Source organism: Ornithorhynchus anatinus, chromosome 20 (assembly GCF_004115215.2).
Source record: "Ornithorhynchus anatinus isolate Pmale09 chromosome 20, mOrnAna1.pri.v4, whole genome shotgun sequence".
Classification (NCBI taxonomy): domain Eukaryota; kingdom Metazoa; phylum Chordata; class Mammalia; order Monotremata; family Ornithorhynchidae; genus Ornithorhynchus; species Ornithorhynchus anatinus.
Window position 1 is genome coordinate 12,927,300 of NC_041747.1, and position 22,123 is coordinate 12,949,422.

General features: G+C 47.8%; 1 protein-coding gene across 1 annotated transcript in view; it reads right to left on the reverse strand.

Moving 5' to 3' along the window:
* Positions 1–9,238, reverse strand: part of GAS6 (growth arrest specific 6) — a 64,542-nt gene extending 55,304 nt beyond the window's left edge. Inside the window, exons 1-2 of the mRNA XM_029048203.1 lie at positions 9,130–9,238; positions 8,016–8,182 (exon numbers count right to left, since the gene is read on the reverse strand). Of these exons, the coding sequence (XP_028904036.1) occupies positions 8,016–8,182; positions 9,130–9,205 (243 nt within the window). The 5' untranslated portion in view covers positions 9,206–9,238. The remainder of the gene's footprint in view (positions 1–8,015; positions 8,183–9,129) is intronic.
* Positions 9,239–22,123: the final 12,885 nt, after the last annotated feature.

A 22,123-nucleotide genomic window follows, 5' to 3' on the forward strand; every position in this document is an offset into this window, starting at 1 on the left:
GATGAGGTAACTGAGGCACAGAGAAGTTAAGTGACTTGCCCACAGTCACACAGCTGACAAGTGGCAGAGGCGGGATTCAAACTCATGACCTCTGACTCCCAAGCCTGGGCTCTTTCCACTGAGCCATGCTGCTTCTCTACACATCCATACTTAATTGGGAATGTGTCTGTTTACTGTTGTATTGTACTCTCCCAAGTGCTTAGTACAGTGCGCGCTCAAGAAATACGATCGAGTTAATGAATGAATGATTTATTTATATTAACATCTGTCTCCCCCTCTAGACTGAGAGTTCATTGCGGGCACAGAACTTAACTACCAACCCTGTTGTACTCTCCCAAGAGCTTATAGTGGTAAGCGCTTAATAAATACCACTGATTAATTAAAATTTAAAATAATTAAAAATTTTAAAAAATTAACCAAAAAAATTTTTAGAAGAGCTGTCCCAACCCCTACGACCATATTCTCAACATTCTTTGCAAGCCAAGGGAAGGACAATCTTGGTTTCCAATCAGAGTTGGAATTTCAACAGTGATTTGCTCCCCCCCCACACACCACTTCATTATAAAGAGAAAAGCAACCCTATTGCCAGTTGCCACCAGAATTTAGCATAATAATATTGTAACACTGAAGTCCCCTGGGACCGGAGAAGCCGATATCTCCTGTGGGTCAAAAGAATAATTTCCATCTGCAAGGTTGCCTGCAGGGCTCGAATGGAGAGAGCAATGGATACAAAGGATGAAGAGCCGGCAACCTGAGAAGTGGAAGAAAGATGCTTTTTCCGCTCATCCAGAGGGAAAAACTTCCTCTGCAAAGTCTGATTGCTTCTCACTGACATTTCTCTGGAACTAAAGAATAGCGTGGTCTAATGGAAAGAGCACGGGCTTGGGAGTCAGAGGACCTGGGTTCTATTCCCAGCTCTGCTGTGTGATCTTAAATAAGTCACTTCCCTTCTCTGGGCCTCAGTTACCTCAGTGGCAAAATTCATTTGTTTAATCGTATTTTTTGAGCGTTTACTGAGTGCAGAGTACTGTATCTACTAAACCCTTGGGAAAATACAACAATAAACAGTGACATTCCCTGTCCACTACAAGCTTAGTCTGGTGGGGGGGGGTGGAGGTTGGGGGGAGCAGACATTAATTCAAATAAATAAAATACCAGATATGTACATAAGGGCTGTGGAGCTGGGATGGGGGGAAAGCAAAGGGAGCAGGTCTGGGCCTTCAATAAGGCTTTAAAGCAGGGAATAGTGGTTGTCAGTCACATTAGAGGAGGGAGAGCATTCCAGGTCACAGGCAGGGTGTGGGCGAGGGGTCGGCGGTGAGACAGAGGAGATGGAGGCCCAGTGAGAAGGTTAACACCAGAGGAGTGAACTGAGCAGACTGGGTTTTAGAAGGAGAGAAGTGAGGTGAAGTAGATGGGGGCTAGGTGATGGAGTGCTTTGAAGTCAATGGTGAGGATTTTTTGTTAGACGGAGGTGGGTGGGCAACCACTGGATTTCCTTGAGGAGCAGGGTGACTTGTCCTGATCGTTTCTATAGAAAAATGATCCGGGCAGCAGAGAGAAGTATGGACTGGAGTGGGGAGAGACAGGAGAGACAGGAGGCTGGGAGGTCAGCAAGGAGGCTGATGCAGTAATCCAGGTGGGATAGGATGAGTGATTGTATTAATGTGGTAGCAGTTTGGATGGAGAGGAAAGGGCGAATTTTAGCCATGTTGTGAAGGTGGCACTGACAGGATTTGGTGATAGTGAACACGTGGTTTGAATGAGAGAGAGGAGTCAAGGATAACGCCAAGGTTATGGGCTTGTGAGACATGAAGGATGGTGGTAATGCCTACAGTGATGGGAAAGTCAGAGGGAGGACAGGGTCAGGGTGGGAAGATAAGGAACTCTGTTTTGGACACGTTAAGTTTGAGGTGACGGGAGGACATCCGAATAGAGATGTCTTGAAGGCAGGAGGAGATGCCAACCCAGAGAGGGAGGGAGATCAGGGCTGGAGATGTAGATTTGGGTGTCATCTGCAGAGAGGTGGTAGTTGAAGCCATGGGAGCGAATGAGTTCTCCAAAGGAGTGGGTGTAGATGAAGAATAGAAGGGGACCCAGAACTGAACCTTGAGGGACCCCCACAGTTAGGAGATGGGAGGCAGAGGAGGAGCTCACGAAGGAGATAGAGACCGAACGGCCAGAGAGATAACAGGAAATCCAGGAGAGGAAAGAGTCAGTGAATGGGATTCAATACCTGATCTCCCTCCTACTTAAGACTGCAAGGCCCAGGTGGGATTTGATTATCGTATCAACTCCAGGGCTTTCTGTCTTAGAATGTCACTTCCTCTCTTAGTGTATGAACCCCGTGCAGGCGGGGACTACATCTAGTATTTCCGTGAGCCCCATGTGGGACATGGACTGTGTCCAGTCCGATTAACTGGCATCTCCCCCAGCACTTAGTTCGGTGGCCAGAAATCTCCCAAGAGAGGGGTCAGGACTGATGATTTGAAAAACTATCTGTCAGGCAGGGAGATAGGCCGATAACGCCCGGCTCCACAAGCCCGGAGGGGGAATTATTTTCCTGGTACTGGGGTCATGAGATTGCTTAAGGTCAGTGAAAGACTCCTAAAGACTCAAAAGGAAAAGAAAAATGGTCAGCTTAGGGAAGACCTACAGAGAACACGAAGGGGAAGAGTCTGGACCATGAAACCAGGATCATTAGTCATGTCAAAATACAATTCATGAAACCCTAAAATGATAAAAAGTGTCGGCAAATGCCACACAGGAATTCGGTTGTGAGGATTTTGATAATAAAACTACTGTGGATGACAGAACCATTTTTACAGTAATTCAGATACCAGAGATGAGGAAGAATGATTTAAGCCGAAGGAGGACCGTGGGACATATTTTGGAAGGAAGACTTGGAAAAAACAGAAATGAGAACAGCCAGGTTGATTTGGCAGCAAGGAAAAACTCCTTCAGGAGTAAAAAAAGTTGCCGAACAGATGCGGTTGAACGGTTAGAGGAATAAGGCGAGGTTATAATGGATACATCTGGGGTACGGCCAGGGGAAGAGAAACGTGAGGCAGAATGGTGGCGGGGCTAGCTAGGAGAAGCCATCCATCCAGAATACTTTTCCTGAGAGCGGCCAAGATATTGTGCAACCACACTCCTGGCTCAAAAAATATATATTTTTTTTAATCTAGAGAGTATTTCAGAATGGCAGAAAAGAGAGGCAATTCTCCGTGGAGCAGAAATCACATTACAGGATTACGGGAGAGCATATTTGAATCCAGGTTCCTGGAATCTGAAGAGGGCTTTCACCTGAGATAGGAGCGGTAAAGACGTAGAGCAGTTCCAGGGGAATCGATCACCGATCGCATTTATTGAGTGCTCGCTGTATGCAGAGCACTCTACTAAGCACTGGGAGAGTAGAATATTAGTATGTTAAGCACTTACTACGTGCCAAGCACTGTTCTAAGTATTGGGGTGGATACGAGTTAATCAGGGTGGACACAGTCCCCGCCCCACATGGGGCTCACACTCATGGCTTAGTGAATAGAACACGTGCCTGGGAGTCAGAAGGTCATGGGTTCTAATCCTGGCTCCACCACATGTCTGCTGTGTGACCAAGGGCAAGTCACTTCACTTCTGTGGGCCTCAGTTACCTCATCTGTAAAATGGGGATTGAGACTGTGAGGCCCATGTGGGACAGACCTCTGTGCAACTCGATTTGCTTGTATCCACCCCAGTGTCTTGGTACAGTGCATGGCACAAAGTAAGCTCTTAACAAGTACCATCAGTATTATTATTATTATTGTTATCATGGTAATGGTTCTAGGCAGTTGAGGAACATACAAAGGAAGGACAAGATATAATCGCTGCCCTTGAGGTAGACATAAATTGATGAATATTCAAGAATTAATATAGAGAATCCCACTTAATACCCGTTCTCCCTCCTGATTATTGCAATTATTAATTTCGTAAAGTGTGTCAAGCACTGTTCTAAATTCTGGGGTAGACACAAGTTAAAAAGGTTGGGCACAGTAGAAGGGGGAATAGGCATGGAATACCCATTTTACAGTAGATAAAGTCCCGACAGTTTTTCTCTCCTGGGATCGATAATCAATAATAAAGGAATAGTCAAGAAATATGCTGAAAATTAATGACTTGCTATTTAGAGCTTGGAAAAAGTCATGAAATGTGCTGATAATAATTGCCACAAAAATACAAATCGTCAACTCTCTGGTGTTTCCAGTGACAATGTATGGATCAGAAAGTTGGACAGTGAAAAAAAAGGATAGAAAGAGCATTGATTCTTTTGAAATGTGGTGTTGGAGAAGTCTTTTGCAAATATCATGGACTGCCCGAAAAACAAACAAATGAATTTTGAGGCAAATTAAACCAAAATGGTCTTTGGAAGGCCAAATGACTCGACTTAGATGAGCATATTTTGCACATGTAATCAAGAGGGCTGATTCTCTGGAGAAGACACAATGCTAGGAAAAGTCCAGGGAAAACGTGGTTGAGGCAAACAGGCGGCTAGATGGAGAGAGACCATATGACGATAACGGAAGAACCGTTAGAAAGGTTGTGGATCATGGCGGAGGACAGGACGTTCTGGAGGAAGTATATCCATGGAGTCCCTATGAATCGGAAATGACTCCATGGCACTTAATAATAAATAATAAAGTGCTGCACATTAGTGCTGTGGGGCTGAGGGTGGAGTGACTCACAAGTGCTTAGGGGGTACAGATCCAAGCACATAGATTTGCCCAAGGTCTCATAGCGGGCAAATGGTAGAGCCGGAATTAGACCTCAGGTCCCCTAAATGTCAGAGAGGCTGCATCCTTCTAAATAACTGAAGGGACACTGTAGAAAGTCAGAGATGAGAGGCTTCGTGGACCAGGAAGAATTTTGTGGGTTTTGCAAAAAGATAGAGTCATCATTGTGTACCAATTTAGATTTTAGAAATAAGATGGTCCTGATCAGTGCTTTTATTTCCTGATAATGATAATAATAATACTTGTTAAGCACTTACTATGCACCAAGCACTGTCCTAAGTGCTGGGGTAATTACAAGTTAAGGAAGTTGGGCACAGTCCCTTTCCCGCATGGGGGTCACACTCTCAATCCCTATTTTACAGATGAGATAACTGAGGTCCAGAGAAGTGAAATGACTTGCCCCAGGTCACACAGCAGACAAGCTACGGAGCCGGCATTAGAACCCAGACCCCTCTGACTCCCGAGCCCAGGCTCTATCACTAAGCCAAGCTGCTTCTATTTCCTATAAAGAGGGACTCAAAACCTATGTTTCAAGTCCTGGCCTACCTGTGTGATGTGCACTGGGAAAGAAAGAGTCTTATTAATGTCGGTCCAGGGGCTCGGGGAGGGAAATGGATGGTATTTCAGGGGGGTTGAGAAAGAATAAGTCTTTGAAAAAACTTCTCCCTTTCTTGTCGCCTGTCGACATTCATTGAGCACATACCGCATACTGTTCATCTCCTCCATGAACAGACGTTCCAGAGGATTTCGGGTGTTTTGGTGCCAAAAAAAAATGGTCGAATTTTGGAAGGATGAGTGTGAAATATTACTAATATGATTTTCTCCTCAAAATACCGCTGAGGTGTAGGTAGAGCTAGTCATTACAATCCCCATTTCACAGATGAAGAAACAAATACAGAGAGGTGAAGTGACATGTCCAAGGTCACACAGTGGCAGAACGGGTGACAAAAACTAGATGGTAAATTCCTCTGCTTAACTTTAAGTATCTTGAGGGCGGGGATCCTGTCCCTCAAGTCTGTTGTATTGTAGTCTTCCAAGGGCTTAGTACAGTGCTCTACATAAAATAAGTGCTCAATAAGTATCACTGATTGATTGACTGATAATAATAATTATGGTATTTGTAAAGTGCTTACTGTATGCCAAGCACTGTTCTAACCTCTGACTTCCAGGCCCCTGCTCTTTCCTCTAGACTGAGCTGCCTCCTGGAAAATGGAGTATTGGACCTGGCAGAAATAGGGATCAAATAGAAATATTGGAGAAGCAGCGTGGCATAGTGTAGAAAGACCACGGGCCTGGGAGACTCCTCCAAGAGCCTGCTGTGTTGTGTGACCTTGGGCAAATCACTTAACTTCTCTGTGCCTCCATGACCTCATCTGTAAAATGGGGATTAAATCCTACCCACTTCTACTTAGAGTGTGAGCCCCAGGTGGTACAGGGACTGTGCCCAACCTGATTAACTCATATCTACCCCGGCCCTTTGAACAGTGCTTGGCACATAGTAAGCACTTAATGAGTGCCATAGTTTATTAATTATTATTAAATGTTTCCTCAAGTACCACTGGATGTGGAAGGAAAGGAGTCAGACTAGTAATATGGACTAAGTTGGGAGCAATCATAGGCAGTAGTTTTGGAAAGTGTGTTAAATTTAAAAGAGTATCTGAAATTAATTGGAAATTTTTTTAAGGTTTAATTTTGTTCCCATTTTTAAAATTCTCAGAGAATGAATGAGATAATCGAGTCCTTGGAGCCCTTTGGAAGAAAGGGGCTAAATCAATCCAAGGCTTGATTATTGTTATTATTACTACTTTCTACTATCATTTACTTGGTAACTAATAATCCAGCCAGAGCACACAGAGGCTACTAGATACATGTCAAGACTTGTTCTAATTCTCCCTCTCCCTCCCTCCCTCCCTTCCTCCCTCTCCATTCCCCAAGATGAATTTTGCCAGGAGCTGTTTCACTGTGGACTGCAAACTACCGAGTCACTTCCCAGCGGCCAAGCTGAAAGAGAACAGAGCCGCAATCCCCTCTCTGTTAAGTTTCATTTGAATGTTTCGGAGCAAACAAGACAATCATTCCGCCAGCCCATGATAATCTTCGGTGAACCACCGCATTAAGCAAAGTCGCCTCTCAATCCCCTCCTCCAGAAAACTCCCTCGGCTTCCTCAGACTAACACCAGATCATCCTTCCCCCGGTTGGAGGTGCCGCAGATTTAACCCATTCCCCTAGCCAGAAAAAGAGTAGAAAAATAGGGGGGGGCAGACGCAGGAGGGGGAAGCCTAGTTGGTGTGTTTCTTTAAAGCCGCTGCCTAAGTACTGCAAGAGTGAGAATCCCCAGCTCTTCAAAGGGAAGACCTATTTCTGCATTTTAAAAAAGATTTCCTGCTTTTCTGCTTATGGGGTGAGGAAGGTTTTTGGGGTTTTTTTTTTTAAAGTAAAAATCTGATGTCCTTTTGATAACCATGGTAATAAGAGACCGCTTTCTATTCAGGGAACCTTATAGGGAAGGGTAAGGAGGGTATGGAGACTCCTCAAAACAGCTCAGGGAGAGGCAGGGTGAGAGGGGCGGAGAGGACAGTAAAGGTCACGGTAAAATTCACATACTTTTACCGTGTAAACTGGCTTCTTTGATTCCAAAACGATGGGATGTCGGAAAGAATGTGGAGATTTTAAAATACTCCAGGTTGAGATTTGAGAGAATCGATAGACGCACACCCAATGCAGTGCTCTGCCCACAGTAAATGCTTAGTCAGCAGGATCACTTTGATAAAGGCCCATGAAAACTGTCAGCTGCACACCGACCACAGGAAACATTCTCAAATGAATCAATTCGCTGACTATATAGCTATAACTATTTGGATAGATAGACAAATAGTATCACTCAAAATCTGGGGCTCGGCTCCGCAGTGCTCCGCACTGCCTCGTTAGACCAAGTCGGGGTTAGTTTGCGAGGTTCGAAGGATTGATCCGATGTTTTCCCCTCCGAATGACTCTCTCCAAACAACTCTAGACTGGGAGCTGGTTGTGGGCAGGGATTGTCTGTCTTTATTCCTCTATTGTACTTTCCCAAGTGCTTAATACAGTGCTCTGCACACAGTAATTGCTCAATAAATGAATGAATTTCCCAGCTGCCCAGCTGAAGGTCCAGTTCCAGCTGTTGTGGGGGGAGCGGAGTAGAGGTGGGCATCTCCAGTGGGCAGTTCCCAGGGGGCTGCCCCGTCGCCCCCCCCTCCCCCCATCCTCCTCACCGTCTCGGGGTCATTCTCGAAGACCTCCCTGGCCTCCTCTTTGACGCAGAGCTCCTCAATGCACTCACGCTCCAGATGGCCTTGCTTGGTCTCCTCGAAGATCTGGTAGGCCCGACGCTGCCTGGACCGCAGGAACTGAGCCGCCTCCCGTGCCCGCAGCAGGACAGCTGTCCCCGTCGCCCGCGGGACCCCAGGGTCCAGGCCGGGGGCAGAAGGATGAGGTGAGCAGGAGGTGGTTGGGGAGATGGGGGAAGGAGGGGGAGATAGAAAACACAATCCATAAATTAGGATGTCCACCCCAACCCCATCCAGGATACTTGGGCCCCCTCCCTCCATCATCTCTCCTCTCTCACTCTCTTTGCCCTCCATCTCTCCCTCTCCGGGCCCCGCCATCTCTCCCCTCACCCAACTCCACCTCTATCTCCCGACCCCTCCACCTCTCTCCTGGCTCTTTCATGTCTCTCCCAGGGCCCCCTCCCCTCCATTTCCCTCCCATCTCTTTCTGGCCCCTCCACCTCTCTCCCGACCCCTCCATCTCTCCCCCATGTCTCTCCCAGCCCCTCCATCTCTCCCCCATCTCTCTTCCGGCCCCTCCACATCTCTCCCGGCCCCTCCATCTCTCCCCTCCCCCTACTCCATCTCTATGCCCTGGCCCTTCCAACTCTCCTCCTTCTCTCTCCTGGATCTTCCGCATCTCTCTCGCCCCCTCCATCTCTCCCGCATTTTTATCTTCTGGCCCCTACCTGTCTCCCCCAGCCCTTCCATCTCTCCCCCGTGCCTCTCCCGGCCCCTCCATCTCTCCTCCTCCTCTCTCCCGGCTCCTCCATCTCTTCTGCATCTTTCTCTTCCGGGCCCCACCTGTCTCCCCCAGCCCCTCCATCTCTCCCCCACGTCTCTTCCCGGCTCCTCCCTCTGCCTTCGACCGGTCCTCCATCTCTCCTCCCTCCCTCTGTCCCCCGGCTCTCTGCGTGTCTCCCCCCGGGTCGGGATGGGTCGGGATGGGGATGGGATGGGGATGGGGGATGATGCCTGGATGTGTGTGTGTGTGTGTGTGTGTGCGGCGGGAGGGGCCGGGGGGCGCTGCGGCAGTAGGGGGGATGGGGGGGACACTCACCGTGCGAGGAGTCGGTGACCAGCAGGACGAGCAGCAGCAGGACCGTGCCCAGGGCGGCGGGGCCCGGACGAGCCATCGTGCTCCTGCCTCCTGCCCCCCGCCCGCCCGCCGCGGGGAGGGAAGGAGGGAGGGAGGGAGGGAGGGAGGGAGGGAGGACGGAGGGGAGGAGGACTGCGGGGAGGAGGAGGGAGGACGGCGGGGGAGCGACGGACTGAGGGCTGCGGGGACCGGCCCGAGGGGAGGGGAGGGGAGAGGACGGCAGGACCGACCGAACGACCGACGGAGGGAGGGAGGGACTACATGTCTGAGGGAGGGACCGACGTGAGGGGAGGAGGGACCGGCTGGCGGGAGGGAGGGGGCGGGGGCCTACTGAGGGGAGGATGGACCGACTGAGGAGGGGGGGATGGACCAGGGGAGGATGGACAGGCCGAGGGGAGGATGGACGGACTGAGAAGGGGGGACTGGACTGAGGGGAGGATGGACAGACTGAGGTGAGAAGAGACAAACGGAGGAGAAGGGGGACGACTGAGGATGGGGGCATGGACTGAGGAGAAGGGGGATGGACTGAGGGGAGGATGGACGGCTGAGGGGAGGATGGACCGCCTGACGGGCAGGTGTCCATCCGTCCGGTCGGGCTGCCGGCCTTGTGTGGGGCAGGTGGCTGCGATCAGAGGTGCGAGGTGAGAAAGGGTGCGGGCGGTAGCGGAGTGCGGCCTGCTTGCCCTCCTCGGCCCCGCCATTGGCCCCGGACCCTAGAAAAGATTGGACAGAGGAGGGCCAGAGGCGACCTCCGTGTGGCTGGGACAGAGCCCAGGACCACCCCCCGGCATCTTGGCCAGAAGTTGCTCTCTTTATCATGGTTACCACTACCGTTGCTGTTATTATTACTACCATAACCCTAAGGGAGCTATATAACAATAATAATTATGGTATTTGTTAAGCCTTACTATGTGCCAAGCCGGGGTGGGTATAAGCAAATCGGGTTGGACATGGTCCCTGTCCCTTGTAGGACTCGTCCCGATCCCCATTTTGAGGGAACTGAGGCCCAGAGAAGTGAAGTGACTTGCCCAAGGTCACACTTGGGATGCGCCAAGCCGTGTACTAAGCACCGGGGTAAATAGAAGATCATGGTATTGGACATGGTATTGGATGCGCCAAGCCCTGTCCCGCACTGGGCCGACGGCCAAAGTAGGAGGGAGAACAGGTATCAAATCCTCATTTTAGAGGTGAAGGAAACCGAGGCATAGAGCAGTTTGGCGATTTCCCCAAGGTCACACAGCAGACAAGTGGTGGAAGAGGGAGTTTAGATGCTGCCTCAGCGTCCGGCTGCCTAAATGACTTTGCAGCGGGATAGAGTTGCTTTCAGTCTGTGGGAAAGGGACTTTCCCTACCTAGGGGTTGCCAGAGTCTTTTTTTAAAAAAATGGTATTTGTTAAGAGCTTACTATGCGCCAGGCACTGGGGTAGATACAAGGTTGAGACACAGTCCCTGTCCCACCTAGGGCTCACGGTCTCAATCCCCATTTTACAGATGAGGTCACCGAGGCAAGGAGAAGTGAAATGACTTGCCCAAACTCACCGAGCAGAAAAACGGTGGGGCCAGAATTAGAACCCAGGTCCTTCTGACTCCCAGCCCGGGCTCTATCCACTAAGGCCTCACTGCTTCTCTCTTGTGAACCTTGAGATATAAAATAATTGAAGAAAAATAGATCCAAATTTGGAGGCTGAGTTCTTTGCGACTCGTCTGGGACTTGCCTTTCTTTTTCATTCTTCTCTCCTCCCTGTACCTTCTTAAATCTCTTAGTAAGTGGTTTCACCGGACAACGCCCAACCACAATAGTAAAGATAAACCAAGGTCAAACGAAATTCAGTTCACTTCTGGTTCCGTGGCTTAGATGGAATTAATTCCCTTTGAAATAATTTTCATAATTTTGACAACCTGGACCTTGAGATTATCCCACAGACATTGAAGATGAAAAGAAAGAAACATTGTTTCTGCTTGTTTTTAGAGACCAACTCCTTTTCTCTCTTGCTTCTTAAAAGGTTTCTCAAGCAAACTGTACAAGGCAAGACCCAACAGTATCTTCCTAACCTGGGGGTTATGACATTAGCCGTGGATTTAGTAGCATAAATTACCCAGAAAACGAGAAGTTGGGCTTATGATCTTCCTGCTATGGAAGCAATAAAAGGCCTGTGCAGCAGAAACAAAACTGAAAAATGGATGACTTGTTTCCATTTCTGGCTTTGTCACGGTATCATTTAGGCAAATCATTTGCAGAGTTCTGTTGCTTCCCACTTTTTAGAGAAGCCCGTCCCACATCGAGTTCTCCACCTTACTGGCCCTCTCCAAGCTAGAATTCCTTGTCTCTGAGTGCTCAGGACGTCAAAGTGGCCCCAGGCTTTCCTTTCAAAGGAGAATTCCTCATTTAATAAACCCCTCTCGTCTATCAACAGACTTTATTGAGTGCTGGCAGAGAGCAGTTGCACTGGGCTCCACCCATGAAAGCTTCAAAGGAAGAAGAAGACGTGAGTCCTGAGGTAAAAGATAAGACAAACCTAAATGTAGAACCAACTGGCAGAGACGCCCCTGACATTTAGGAAGACCAATAACTGAAACAAAGTGAAACAGCGCGGCCTAGTGGACAAAGTACGGGTCCGGGCGTCAGAGGACCTGGGTTCTAATCCTCCCTCCACCCCTTGCCCGCTGTGTGACCTCGGGCAAGTCACTGCACTTCTCCGGGGCTTAGTTACCTCATCGTAAAATGGGGATGGAGACCGTGAGCCCCAGGTGGGACAGGGACTGTGTCCACCCCTGGTACATAATAAACACTTAACAAATACCATTATTATTATTATATCTACTCTGTTGTATGAAACTCTGCCAGGTGCTTAGTACAGTGCTCTGCACCCAGTAAGCCCTCAGTAAATACCACTGATGACCCTTGGGGTCTCTGGACTCAAGAGAGGAAGGATGGGATCCAGACAGTATGGCCTCCTCCCCCTGCTAAAAGCTCAGTTCTTGGGACACTGCTGGATGGGGGCTGAGTTTGTTTTTAGCTACAACTGGTGCCTTATGCAAATTTGCCTCCTGTTGCCCCAAAGGTCCTGAGCCTGGCCTCAAAGAGATCCCCATTCTCCTGTTGCTGCCAATAATAATAATGATAGTATTTGTTAAGCGCTTACTATGTGCAAAGCACTGTTCTAAGCAGTTGGGGGATACAAGGTGATCAGACTGTCCCACATGGGGCTCACAGTCTTCATCCCCATTTTACAGATGAGGTAACGGAGGCACAGAGAGGTTAAGTGACTTGCCCAAAGTCACACAGTTGATAAGTGGCGGAGCTGGGTTTAGAACTCATGACCTCTGACTCCCAAGTCCGTGCTCTTTCCATTGAGCCACGCTGCTTCTCTAGCCACCCCGCCCAATCTGTTTGCTGTTTGTCTCCCAGTGATTCGGTAAACTCGTTGTGGGCAAGGAATGCCTTTATTATATTGTCCTCTCCCGCGCGCTCCGTACGCTGCTCCGCACACGGTAAGTGCTCGATCAATACGAATGAATGAATGAATGAATTCCTGGAGCACATCCTTCCCAAATGAAGGACAAGTCCATGAGGAACTCTGATTTTTCAGAAATATTCTGTTCTCTGGAGGTGGCATGATCTGAATATTCTCACCATGTCTTGAGAAATGTCATCTGGAATGTTCCCCTCTTCCCCAAGTTCCCCCAATAACTTGGCAACTGAGTCTCCGGGCTAAAATTCTCATCCATATTTAGAAACTCTGTGCAGAGAACAGCAGCAGGATCATTGGTCTGAAGTAACTAAAATTTTAAGAGGTCAAAACAAGAGATATCTAGCAGTTTGGTAAAACTTACCTGAGGGGAAGAGCGTGATAGAGTATGGGCCTGGGAGTCAGAAGGACCTGGGTTCTAATCCCCGCTCTGCCTCCGTGTGACCTTGGGAAAATCACTTCACTTCTCTGTGCCTCAGTTTCCTCATGTGCAAAATGGGGATTGAGACTGGGAGCCCTATCTGGGACAGGGATTGTGTCCAACCCGATTGTCTTCTATCTATCCCGGCGCTTAGTACAGTGTCTGGCCTAAAGTAAGCACTTAACAGATGCCATTATTATTATTATTTCAGATTCATAATCTTGTCTGAGGGTGTTCAAAGGTCCTATGACAACTGACATATTCTTTTCCCCTCCCAGCCAAGCAGAGCAGAGCAGGAATTGAGGAGTTAAAGAGAGGTGGATTTATTGAGAATGAAAGAAATTGCTCCTTTGGGAAATGCTAGTCACCTAATGCTATTCATTTACAGTGAGACGTCATCAAGTGGAGCTGGGGTGTCGGGGGGGCTGCTTTTAGCAAAATGGGAGAATTTCACTGGCAGGAACAGTTGAAGATGAATAAACTGAAATGATGATAAGGTAATCAAATCTTTCCTGGGATAAGCAACTGAAAGGAATGATAGCAGCGTGGCTCAGTGGGAAAGAGCACAGGCTTGGGAGTCAGAGGATGCGGTTCCAATCCCGGCTCCGCCACTTGTCCGCTGTGTGACCTGGGGCAAGCCACTTAACTTCTCTGTGCCTCAGTTACCTCATCTCTAAAATGGGGATTAAACTGTGAGCCTCACGTGGGATATCCTGATTATCTTGTCTCTACCCCAGCGCTTAGAACAGTGTTTGGTACATAGTAAGCACTTAACATCACCATAATAATTATTATTAAAGTGGCTTCAGCTGGAGCAGGGTTTTTGTTGGGTCTATTTGAATTCTTCCGAGGTAGCGGGGATGAGCCATGTCATATTACGAGGGTCAGGGCACAGATGCAGTAAATTCTGGGAAGCTGTATGGCCTAATGAATAGTGCACGGTCCTGGGTTCTAATCCCTGCTCTGCCACTTGTCTGCCGTGTGACCTCGGAAAAGTGATTTAATTTCTCTGGGCTTCACTTACCTCATCTATAAAATAGGACTGTGAGCCCCATGTGGGATGGGGACTGTGTCCAACCTGATTAGCTTGTCCTTACATTACATTACCCCAGTGCTTGACATATAGTCAACGCTGAACAAATACCGTCATCTTCGTTAAATTCTGGGAAACTTCGAAGACCGTTTCAAGGTCAAAACCTCAGCATGGCGAGACCTACTGGCAAAGCGAACCATAAAATTGAGGCAATTGCCTGGATGATTAAAGCCAAGGGGTTGTTTCTGTTGTTGTTGGGGAGGGAGAGGCCGGTGAGTGGAATCTAAAGGAGAAACTATTTTAAAATCACAGCGAGGCAGGCTGAAAACTAGATGATGAGTTTTTAGAGAGATCAGGAATGTGCTTTCTGTCTCACCTTCAAGTGGTGTCTTACCCCCCAGGGAGAGGGAGAGGTTCCCTCTTTGATGAGCCTTACCTGCACCAAATGCCACCATTTAATAAGCAGCAAAGGGAAATCTCAAATAAGCTCTCAACAGAAAGCAGGCAATCTCTCAGCTGCAGTGAGCGTAGCTCATTCTGCAAAGCTGTATCTCAATCCAAGGACAGATAGCATCCAAATTAAATCGGGTGCATTCGGGAATCCTTGAAGAGGACACACTGCAGTTAGATCCTTGACACACAAAAATCCGTCCCTCGCCGCTTAGGAGTGGAAACCTCCTCATCCGTGATGTTCTGTCTGTTCTTTGCCGTAGTTTTCACTGCATCCCTCTCAGTCATCACCACTCAGAGTTTAGGATCGTTGCTGGAATTTTGAAATAGAGGCAGCAGAAAAAGAATATGGGAGCCTATTCCTCATTCTCCTCATTCCCCAGGCCCTGCAGAACGTAAAGAGGGCCGATATGGAAGAAAAATAAAGCTGGTTATTATTCCTATTTGGCTTGTGGGCAGATCTCAGGGGAAGTGAGGATTCTTGGTAGGGGCTTACACAGTTGTCCTTTGGGCTGGCATTTTGCCCCTGGCTTGGTGCCTGTAGGATCGGAAGGGAGAAAGCCAAAATAACCCGCAATGTACCTAGACAGCTAAGCGATGCTCTGCCAAGAGGCTGCAGCCAAAATATCCAGCCAGAGGCCCGAAGCTCACTTATCTGCAAAGGCTGGTCTCTAACCCTTTGGAAAAGGGGAAATAGAATTGACCATGCTAAGGTAAGATTTTAAGAAGGCTTTGAAGATGGGGAGAATGGGGAGTCTGCCATGGGGGAGGGAGCTCCGGTCCAGAGGGAGGAGGTGGGCGGGGAGATAGATGAGCTCAAGGTCTACAGCGAGTAGGTTGGCATTTAAGAAGCAGTGTGACCTAGTGGAAAGAGCCCGGGCCTGAGAGTCAGAGGATGTGGGTTCTAATCCCGGCTCTTTCATTTGCCTGCTGTGTGACCTTAGGCAAGTCTCTTCACTTCTCTGGGCCTCAGTTACCTCATCTGGAAAAGTGGGGATTAAAGCTATGAGCCCCATGTCGGACAGGGACGATGTCCATCCTGATTACTTTGTATCTCCCCCAGCTCTTAGAACAGTGCATGGCATAGAGTAAGCACTTAACAAATGCCACAATTAATATTGTATTATTATTAGAGGAATGAAGAGTGCAAGTTAGGTTGTAAAAGGAAATGGGCATGGTAAAAGATCCCTACGACCTAAGCATTTTGATACTCACCCCTCCCCTAAGCACCCTGATACACACCCCTAGGCCCATAGTACTTGTGTCATGATAATAATAATAATAATAATGATACTTGTTAAGTGCTTACTATGTACCAAACATTGTTCTAAGTGCTGGGGTGGATAGAAGTTAATCAGTTTGGACACAGTCCCTGTCCCACATGGGGCTCCCAATCTCAATTCCCATTTTACAGATGAGGTAACTGAGGTACAGAGAAGCAAAGTGACTTGCCCGAGATCACACAGCAGACATGTGGCAGAGACAGGGTTAGAACCTATGGCTTTCTGACTTCCTGGCCCTGGCTCTTCCCACAACTCCATGCTGCTTCCCAGATGTACAGCTCCTTATATTCTGTTGCTTTCCCTACCTTTATTTTTATGGTGTTTAGTAAACTCTTACTATGTGCCAGGCACTGTTCTAAGCACTGGGATAGATATGTTTATTTGGTTGGACACACAGAGCATAAAGTCTAAATCCACTACTTCTAATTTGTTTCTGTGTCAGTGTCCCCAGTTAGACTGTAAACTCCTTTTGGCAGGGATCCTCTCCTGCCAACTCTATTGCACTATTATAAGAGTTTAGTTCAGTGCATAATGCACAGTACTGGATCAATAAATATCATTGATTGATTAAATGGCTCACACTTAAGAGTATATGTGTGTGTGTGCTAAGATGTCACTTAAGTTGACAATGTTAATTGCAGATTGTGTTCAAGGTGGCTTAACTGCCTTGCTTCAGTGGAAATTTCATGCTTAAATAAAAATAATAATGATGATGGCATTTGTTAAGTGCTTACTATGTGCCAGGCACTGTACTAAGCCCTGGGATGGACACAAGCAAATCGAGTTGGACACAGTCCCTGTCCCACATGGAGCTCACAGCCTTAACCTCTATTTTACAGATGAGGTAACTGAGGCACAGATAAGTGAAGTCACTTGCCCAAAGTCACACAGCAGACATGTGGTAGAGTCAGGATTAGAACCCGAAACATTCTGACTCCCAGGCCCGTGCTCTATCAACTAAGCCACACTGCTTTTATGTACATTATATACATATATATATATATATTGTTGGTATTTGTTAAGTGCTTACTATGTGCAGAGCACTGTTCTAAGCACTGGGGTAGACACAGGGGAATCAGGTTGTCCCACATGGGGCTCACAGTCTTAACCCCCCATTTTACAGATGAGGTAACTGAGGCACAGAGAAGTTAAGTGACTTGCCCACAGTCACACAGCTGACAAGTATATACTATCTATTAAAGACTAGGGCGGTTAGGAGAAAATGATTTCAGCTCTGGTCCCAATCTTAGCGGGCGATGACTGACATACAACAAAGAATAATATACACATGCAATGAAAATAAGTTAAAAATAAAGAATAGGAATATCACCCAGTTATGTGTCTATCCCACTACCACCTTCCAATGTAGACTATAAGCTCACTGTGGGTTGGGAACATGTCTACCAACTCCCTTGAACTTCCTCAAGCACTTAAAGCGCTCTGCACACAGTAAGTACTCAATGAATCCCATTGATTGATTACTGATTGATTTTCATTGTAGGCTGGGCAACTGTGGGAAGTGGAGTGAACCCCAAAGTGGAGTTCAGCTAGAGCCTCTAATCGTGCAGTAGAATCCAAACTTCCACTGAATACGTGAAACACCCACCATCCAACCCCCATCCCAGATCTCCTACCAGAAAGTGGCCAGAAAGTCATAAATGGGGCTGTCCTTGTGACCTCTGAACCAGGCAGGGAGCCAGATGAATTATAAAGGCCATTTTGCAAAGTGTCTTTTCAATTGTTTCACAATATCTCTAAGGGCATAAAATACTGACTGAAATAATACAGTCATTGTCCAACTCTGCCAGACCCCAGAATAAGCTCTCCCTCCCCCAGCGCCCCCAGCCTTGACTCCAGGCCCCAAAGTGGGAGGATGTCCACAGAGTTTAACTGGATTATCGGTGCTGAGCAAGAACCGTACAGAAATATATATATTTTTTCCTACAGCTTTGAGATATTTGGCAGATTCAGCACCTCTTCTCTGGAAAAAAAAAAGAGTTCCATCTTGTAGATTTTCTGATTTTCATGAAAAACACAACCAAACCATGAAGTTAGGAAGCAGCATGGCCTAGTGGAAAGAGCAGGAATCTGGGAGCCAGAGGACCTGGGTTCTAATTCTGGCTCCACCGCTTGTCTTCGGCAAAACATTTAACTTCTCTGTGCCTCAGTTTCCTCAACTGCAAAATGGGGATTAAAAAAATGTTATCCCTCCTATTTAATCCGTGAGCCACATGCAGGACAGGGACTGTGTCTGACCTGATTAATTTGCATCCACCCTGGCACTTAGACCAGTGTAAGACACATAGTATTATAAATATATAAATAAATGTCAGTCAGTCAACTGTATTCATTGAGTGCTTACTGTGTACATGGAGTTATAACAATAAAACAGACACATTCCCTGCCCAAAACGAGTTTACAGTCTAGAGAAGCAGCATGGAAACAGCGTGGCTTAGTGAAAAGAGCTCGGGCTTGGGAGTCAGAGGTTGTTAGTTCTAATGCCGTCTCCTCCACTTATCAGCTGTGTGACTTTGGGCAAGTCACTTCACTTCTCAGTGCCTCAGTTACCTCATCTGTAAAATGGGGATTAAGACTGTAAGCCCCATGTGGGACAACCTGATTACTTAGTATCTACCTCGGCGCTTGGCATATAGTAAGCGCCTAATAAATACCATCATTGTTTTTAGAGGGGTGACAGACAGTACAAATAAATGAATTACAGATATGTACATAAGTGTATAGCAAAATGAAGAAATGCCTGGAAGTATCTTGTCCTAGCAGATAGAGCATGGGCCTGGGAGTCAGAAGGACCTGGGTTCTAATTCTGACTCCGTTTGTCTGCTCTGTGACCCTAGGCAAGTCACTTCACTTCTCTGAGTGTCAATTATCTCATCTGCAAAATGGAGATTAAGACTGTGAGCCCCATGTGGGACAAGGACTGTGCCCCATCTAATTTGCTTGTATCCACCCCTGTGCTTAGTACAGTGCCTGGCATGTAGTAAACACTTAACAGATAACACAGTTATTATCATTATTGTTATTGTGAATTGTGGGAGAGTGGAAAGAAATGGGCTGAGAAGCAGCATGGCCTGAGTTCTTTCCACCAGAGTCAGAGGCGCCAGTTTCTAATCCCGGCTCCGCCTCTTGTCTGCTCTGTGATCTTGGGCAGGCCACTTGACTTCTCTGGGCCTCACTTCCCTCATCTGTAAAATGGGAAAGGGGTGTAGATTATATCCTTGAAGAAGGTTTACCTGCAAGTGTGAGATCAGAGAAGTGAAACATCGGTAATAATTCTACTAATTGTGGAATTTATTAAGCGCGCACTTTGTGCCAAGCACTGGATTGGATACAAGCAAATCGGGTTGGACACAGTCCCTGTCCCACGTGGGGCTCACAGTCTTAATCTCCATTTTACAGGTAAGGGAACTGAGTCACAGGATACAGGGATGAGAGAGGTGGTGGACTGGGAATGGACCCTCCCCCCACCATGGGCTGACTGGAGAGAAGGAATTGAGGGGTCATAGGGAGGTCAGGGAAATTTAAGCATTTTAGGTGAGTTTTCAATAGCAATGCTTAGATTGTAAACTCGACTATGGGCAGGGATTGTCTCTATCTGTTGCCGAATTACAAGTGCTTAGCACAGTACTCCGCACATAATAAAATCTCAGTAAATACTATTGAATGAATTACTGCTTAATCTGGTGGTTTTCCCAGTCAACTGCTAAATTGTATGCAGGGCCTTGGGTACTTGAGGGGGAAGAGGTGACCGTTTAAGAGTAAACAGGGGCGGGGGGGGGGGGGGGGGGGGGGGGAGGTGAAGGCAGGCAGCTGTGGATAATGGAAAAAATCCAAATCAGTTGTCACCTGGGTGTCAGACAATCACACCTGTTCTGGGTTCTCCACGGGGGATTCAGGCCGGGAAACCAGGAGAGGGGAAAGGCCAAAGAATGAAAGGCTGGGAAGCAGGGAGGGGAAGAAGGTGAAGGAATAAAAGTCCGGGAAGCAGGGAGGTGGGGAGGTAAACGAGTGAAAATCCGGAAAATAGGGGGAGAAGGGGAAGGAATGAAAAGCTGGGAAGCAGGGGGTAGGAATGAAAGGCTGGGAAGTGTATGGGGGGGGGAGGAATGTAAAGCCGGGAAACAGGAAGAAGGGGAAGGAATGAAAGTCTGGGAAGCAGGAGTGGAAGAAGATGGAGGAATAAAATGCCTGGAAGCAGAGAGAGGAAAAGGTGAAGGCATGAAAGTCCTCTTGTCATCGGGCAGAAGATGTGAGCGCCGTGGCCTGACCGGAGGGATGGACACAAGGTAGGCCGTGAGGCCGATGGCTGATGACCTGGTCTGGCTGAGGCCTCTCGGAGGAGAGATATTCATTCAATAGTATTTCTCTTTGGTCCTAGGACAGGTCTCTGTTCCGGATGGTGGGCGATGGTCTGGGCCACTTTGTAGTCTCTCAGGTGTAGAGATCTCGGTGTCCTCGGGGAGGTTTCAGTCGTGGGTGATGTTGGATGGTCTGTACCGGTTTGTGGCTTCTTGCAGGAGAGATCTCAGTGTCCTTGGGGAGATCTCTGTCCCGGTCCATGGTCTCCACTCTGGTTTGCATCCCTTCGGGGAGAGGTCTCTGGGTCCTCGGGCCTGGGCGGTGGTCGATGGTCTCCACGCTGGTTTGTTGTCTCTCGACTGAGATCTCTGTGTCCTCGGGAAGATCTCTGCCTCGGCTGATGTTGGATTGTTTCTGGGCTGGTTTGTTGTCTCCCTGCTGAGTGATTTCTGTGTTCTCGGGCAGGTCTCTGTGCCAGGTAATAATGATGGTATTTAAGTGCTTACTATGTGTCAAACACTGTTCTAGGCACTGGGGTGGATACGAGATAATCAGGCTGCCCCATGTGGGGCTCACAGTCTTCATCCCCTTTTTACAGATGAGGGAACTGAGGCCCAGAGAAGTTAAGGGACTTGCCCAAAGTCACATAGGTGACAAGTGGCGGAGTAAGGATTAGAACCCATGTCCTCTGACTCACAAGCCCGGGCTCTTTCCGCTGTTGGATTGCCTCCGTGCTGGTTTGTGGCCTCTCAAAGATCTCTGTGTCGGGGAGATCTTCGCCCCAGCAGATGGTCGAGGCTGGTTTGTAATCTCTCGGTAGAGAGATCTGTGTCCTCGGGAGGGTCTCTAGGCCTGGTGATGGTGGTCCATGATGATCTGTGGCCGGATGAAAGATAATCAGGTTGGACAGAGTCCCTGCCCAACATGGGGCTCACAGTCTTAATCCCCATTTTACAGATGAGGTCACAGAGGCCCAGAGAAGTGATATGACTTGCCCAAGGTCACTCAGAGGAGTGGCAGAGAGGAATAAGAACCCAGGTCCTTCTGACTCCCAGGCCGTGCTCTATCCACTAAGCCACACTACTTTTGCATGTCTTGAAAGGCCCCGAGGGCCCTTTGGGAAGCAGAGTCCAAGGGTGACTGAGTCCTGAAGCTTCCGTGACTTCTGTTGAGAAGCAGAGAGACCTAGTGGCTAGAGCATGGGCCTGAGAGTCAGAGGCCCTGGGTTCTAATCGTAGCTCCACCACTTGTCTGCTGTGCGATCTTGGACAGATCACTTCTCTGTGCCTCAGTTACCTCATCTGGAAAATGGGGATTCCCCTAACTGTTCTCCCTCCTATTCAGATTATAAATTCCTTGTGGGACAGGGAGTGGTTTGACCCGATTATCATATATTGCCCCCAGTGCTTAGAATAGTGCTTGACACATAGTAAGCCCTTAACAAATACTGCAACTATTATTAATAACTACATCTACACTTTGGAGTAATGGGAGGGTGGAGGGAAGGAACATTACTGTAGTTTTGAAAAACAATTGGAATTTTTCCCAGATAATACTTTTTTGGCTTTTCATGCCCTGTTCAGCCCAAGACCATGAACTGCCAACCGTTGCCCAGAGATCTTTAATGAATAATTCCACTCAGAACTCACCTAGCCAGTTGCAAGTCTTAAAGGGAAAGGTGCCCTGCAGATTTTGGCACCCAGGTTGTGAACCCAATGGAGAGGAATAATTGTCCTAATTAAAATGTGTGGATTTATTTCTATGTTTTTGTTAAGCACATACTATGTAATAATGATAATGGTATTTGTTAAGCTCTTACTTTGTGCCATGCACTGTTCTAAGCGCTGGAGTAGATACAAGATAAGCAGGTTGTCCCGTGTGGGGCTCACAGTCTTAATCCCCATTTTACAGATGAGGTCACAGAGGCAAAGAGAACTGAAGTGACTTGCCCAAAGTCAAACAGCTGACAAGTGGTGGAGCT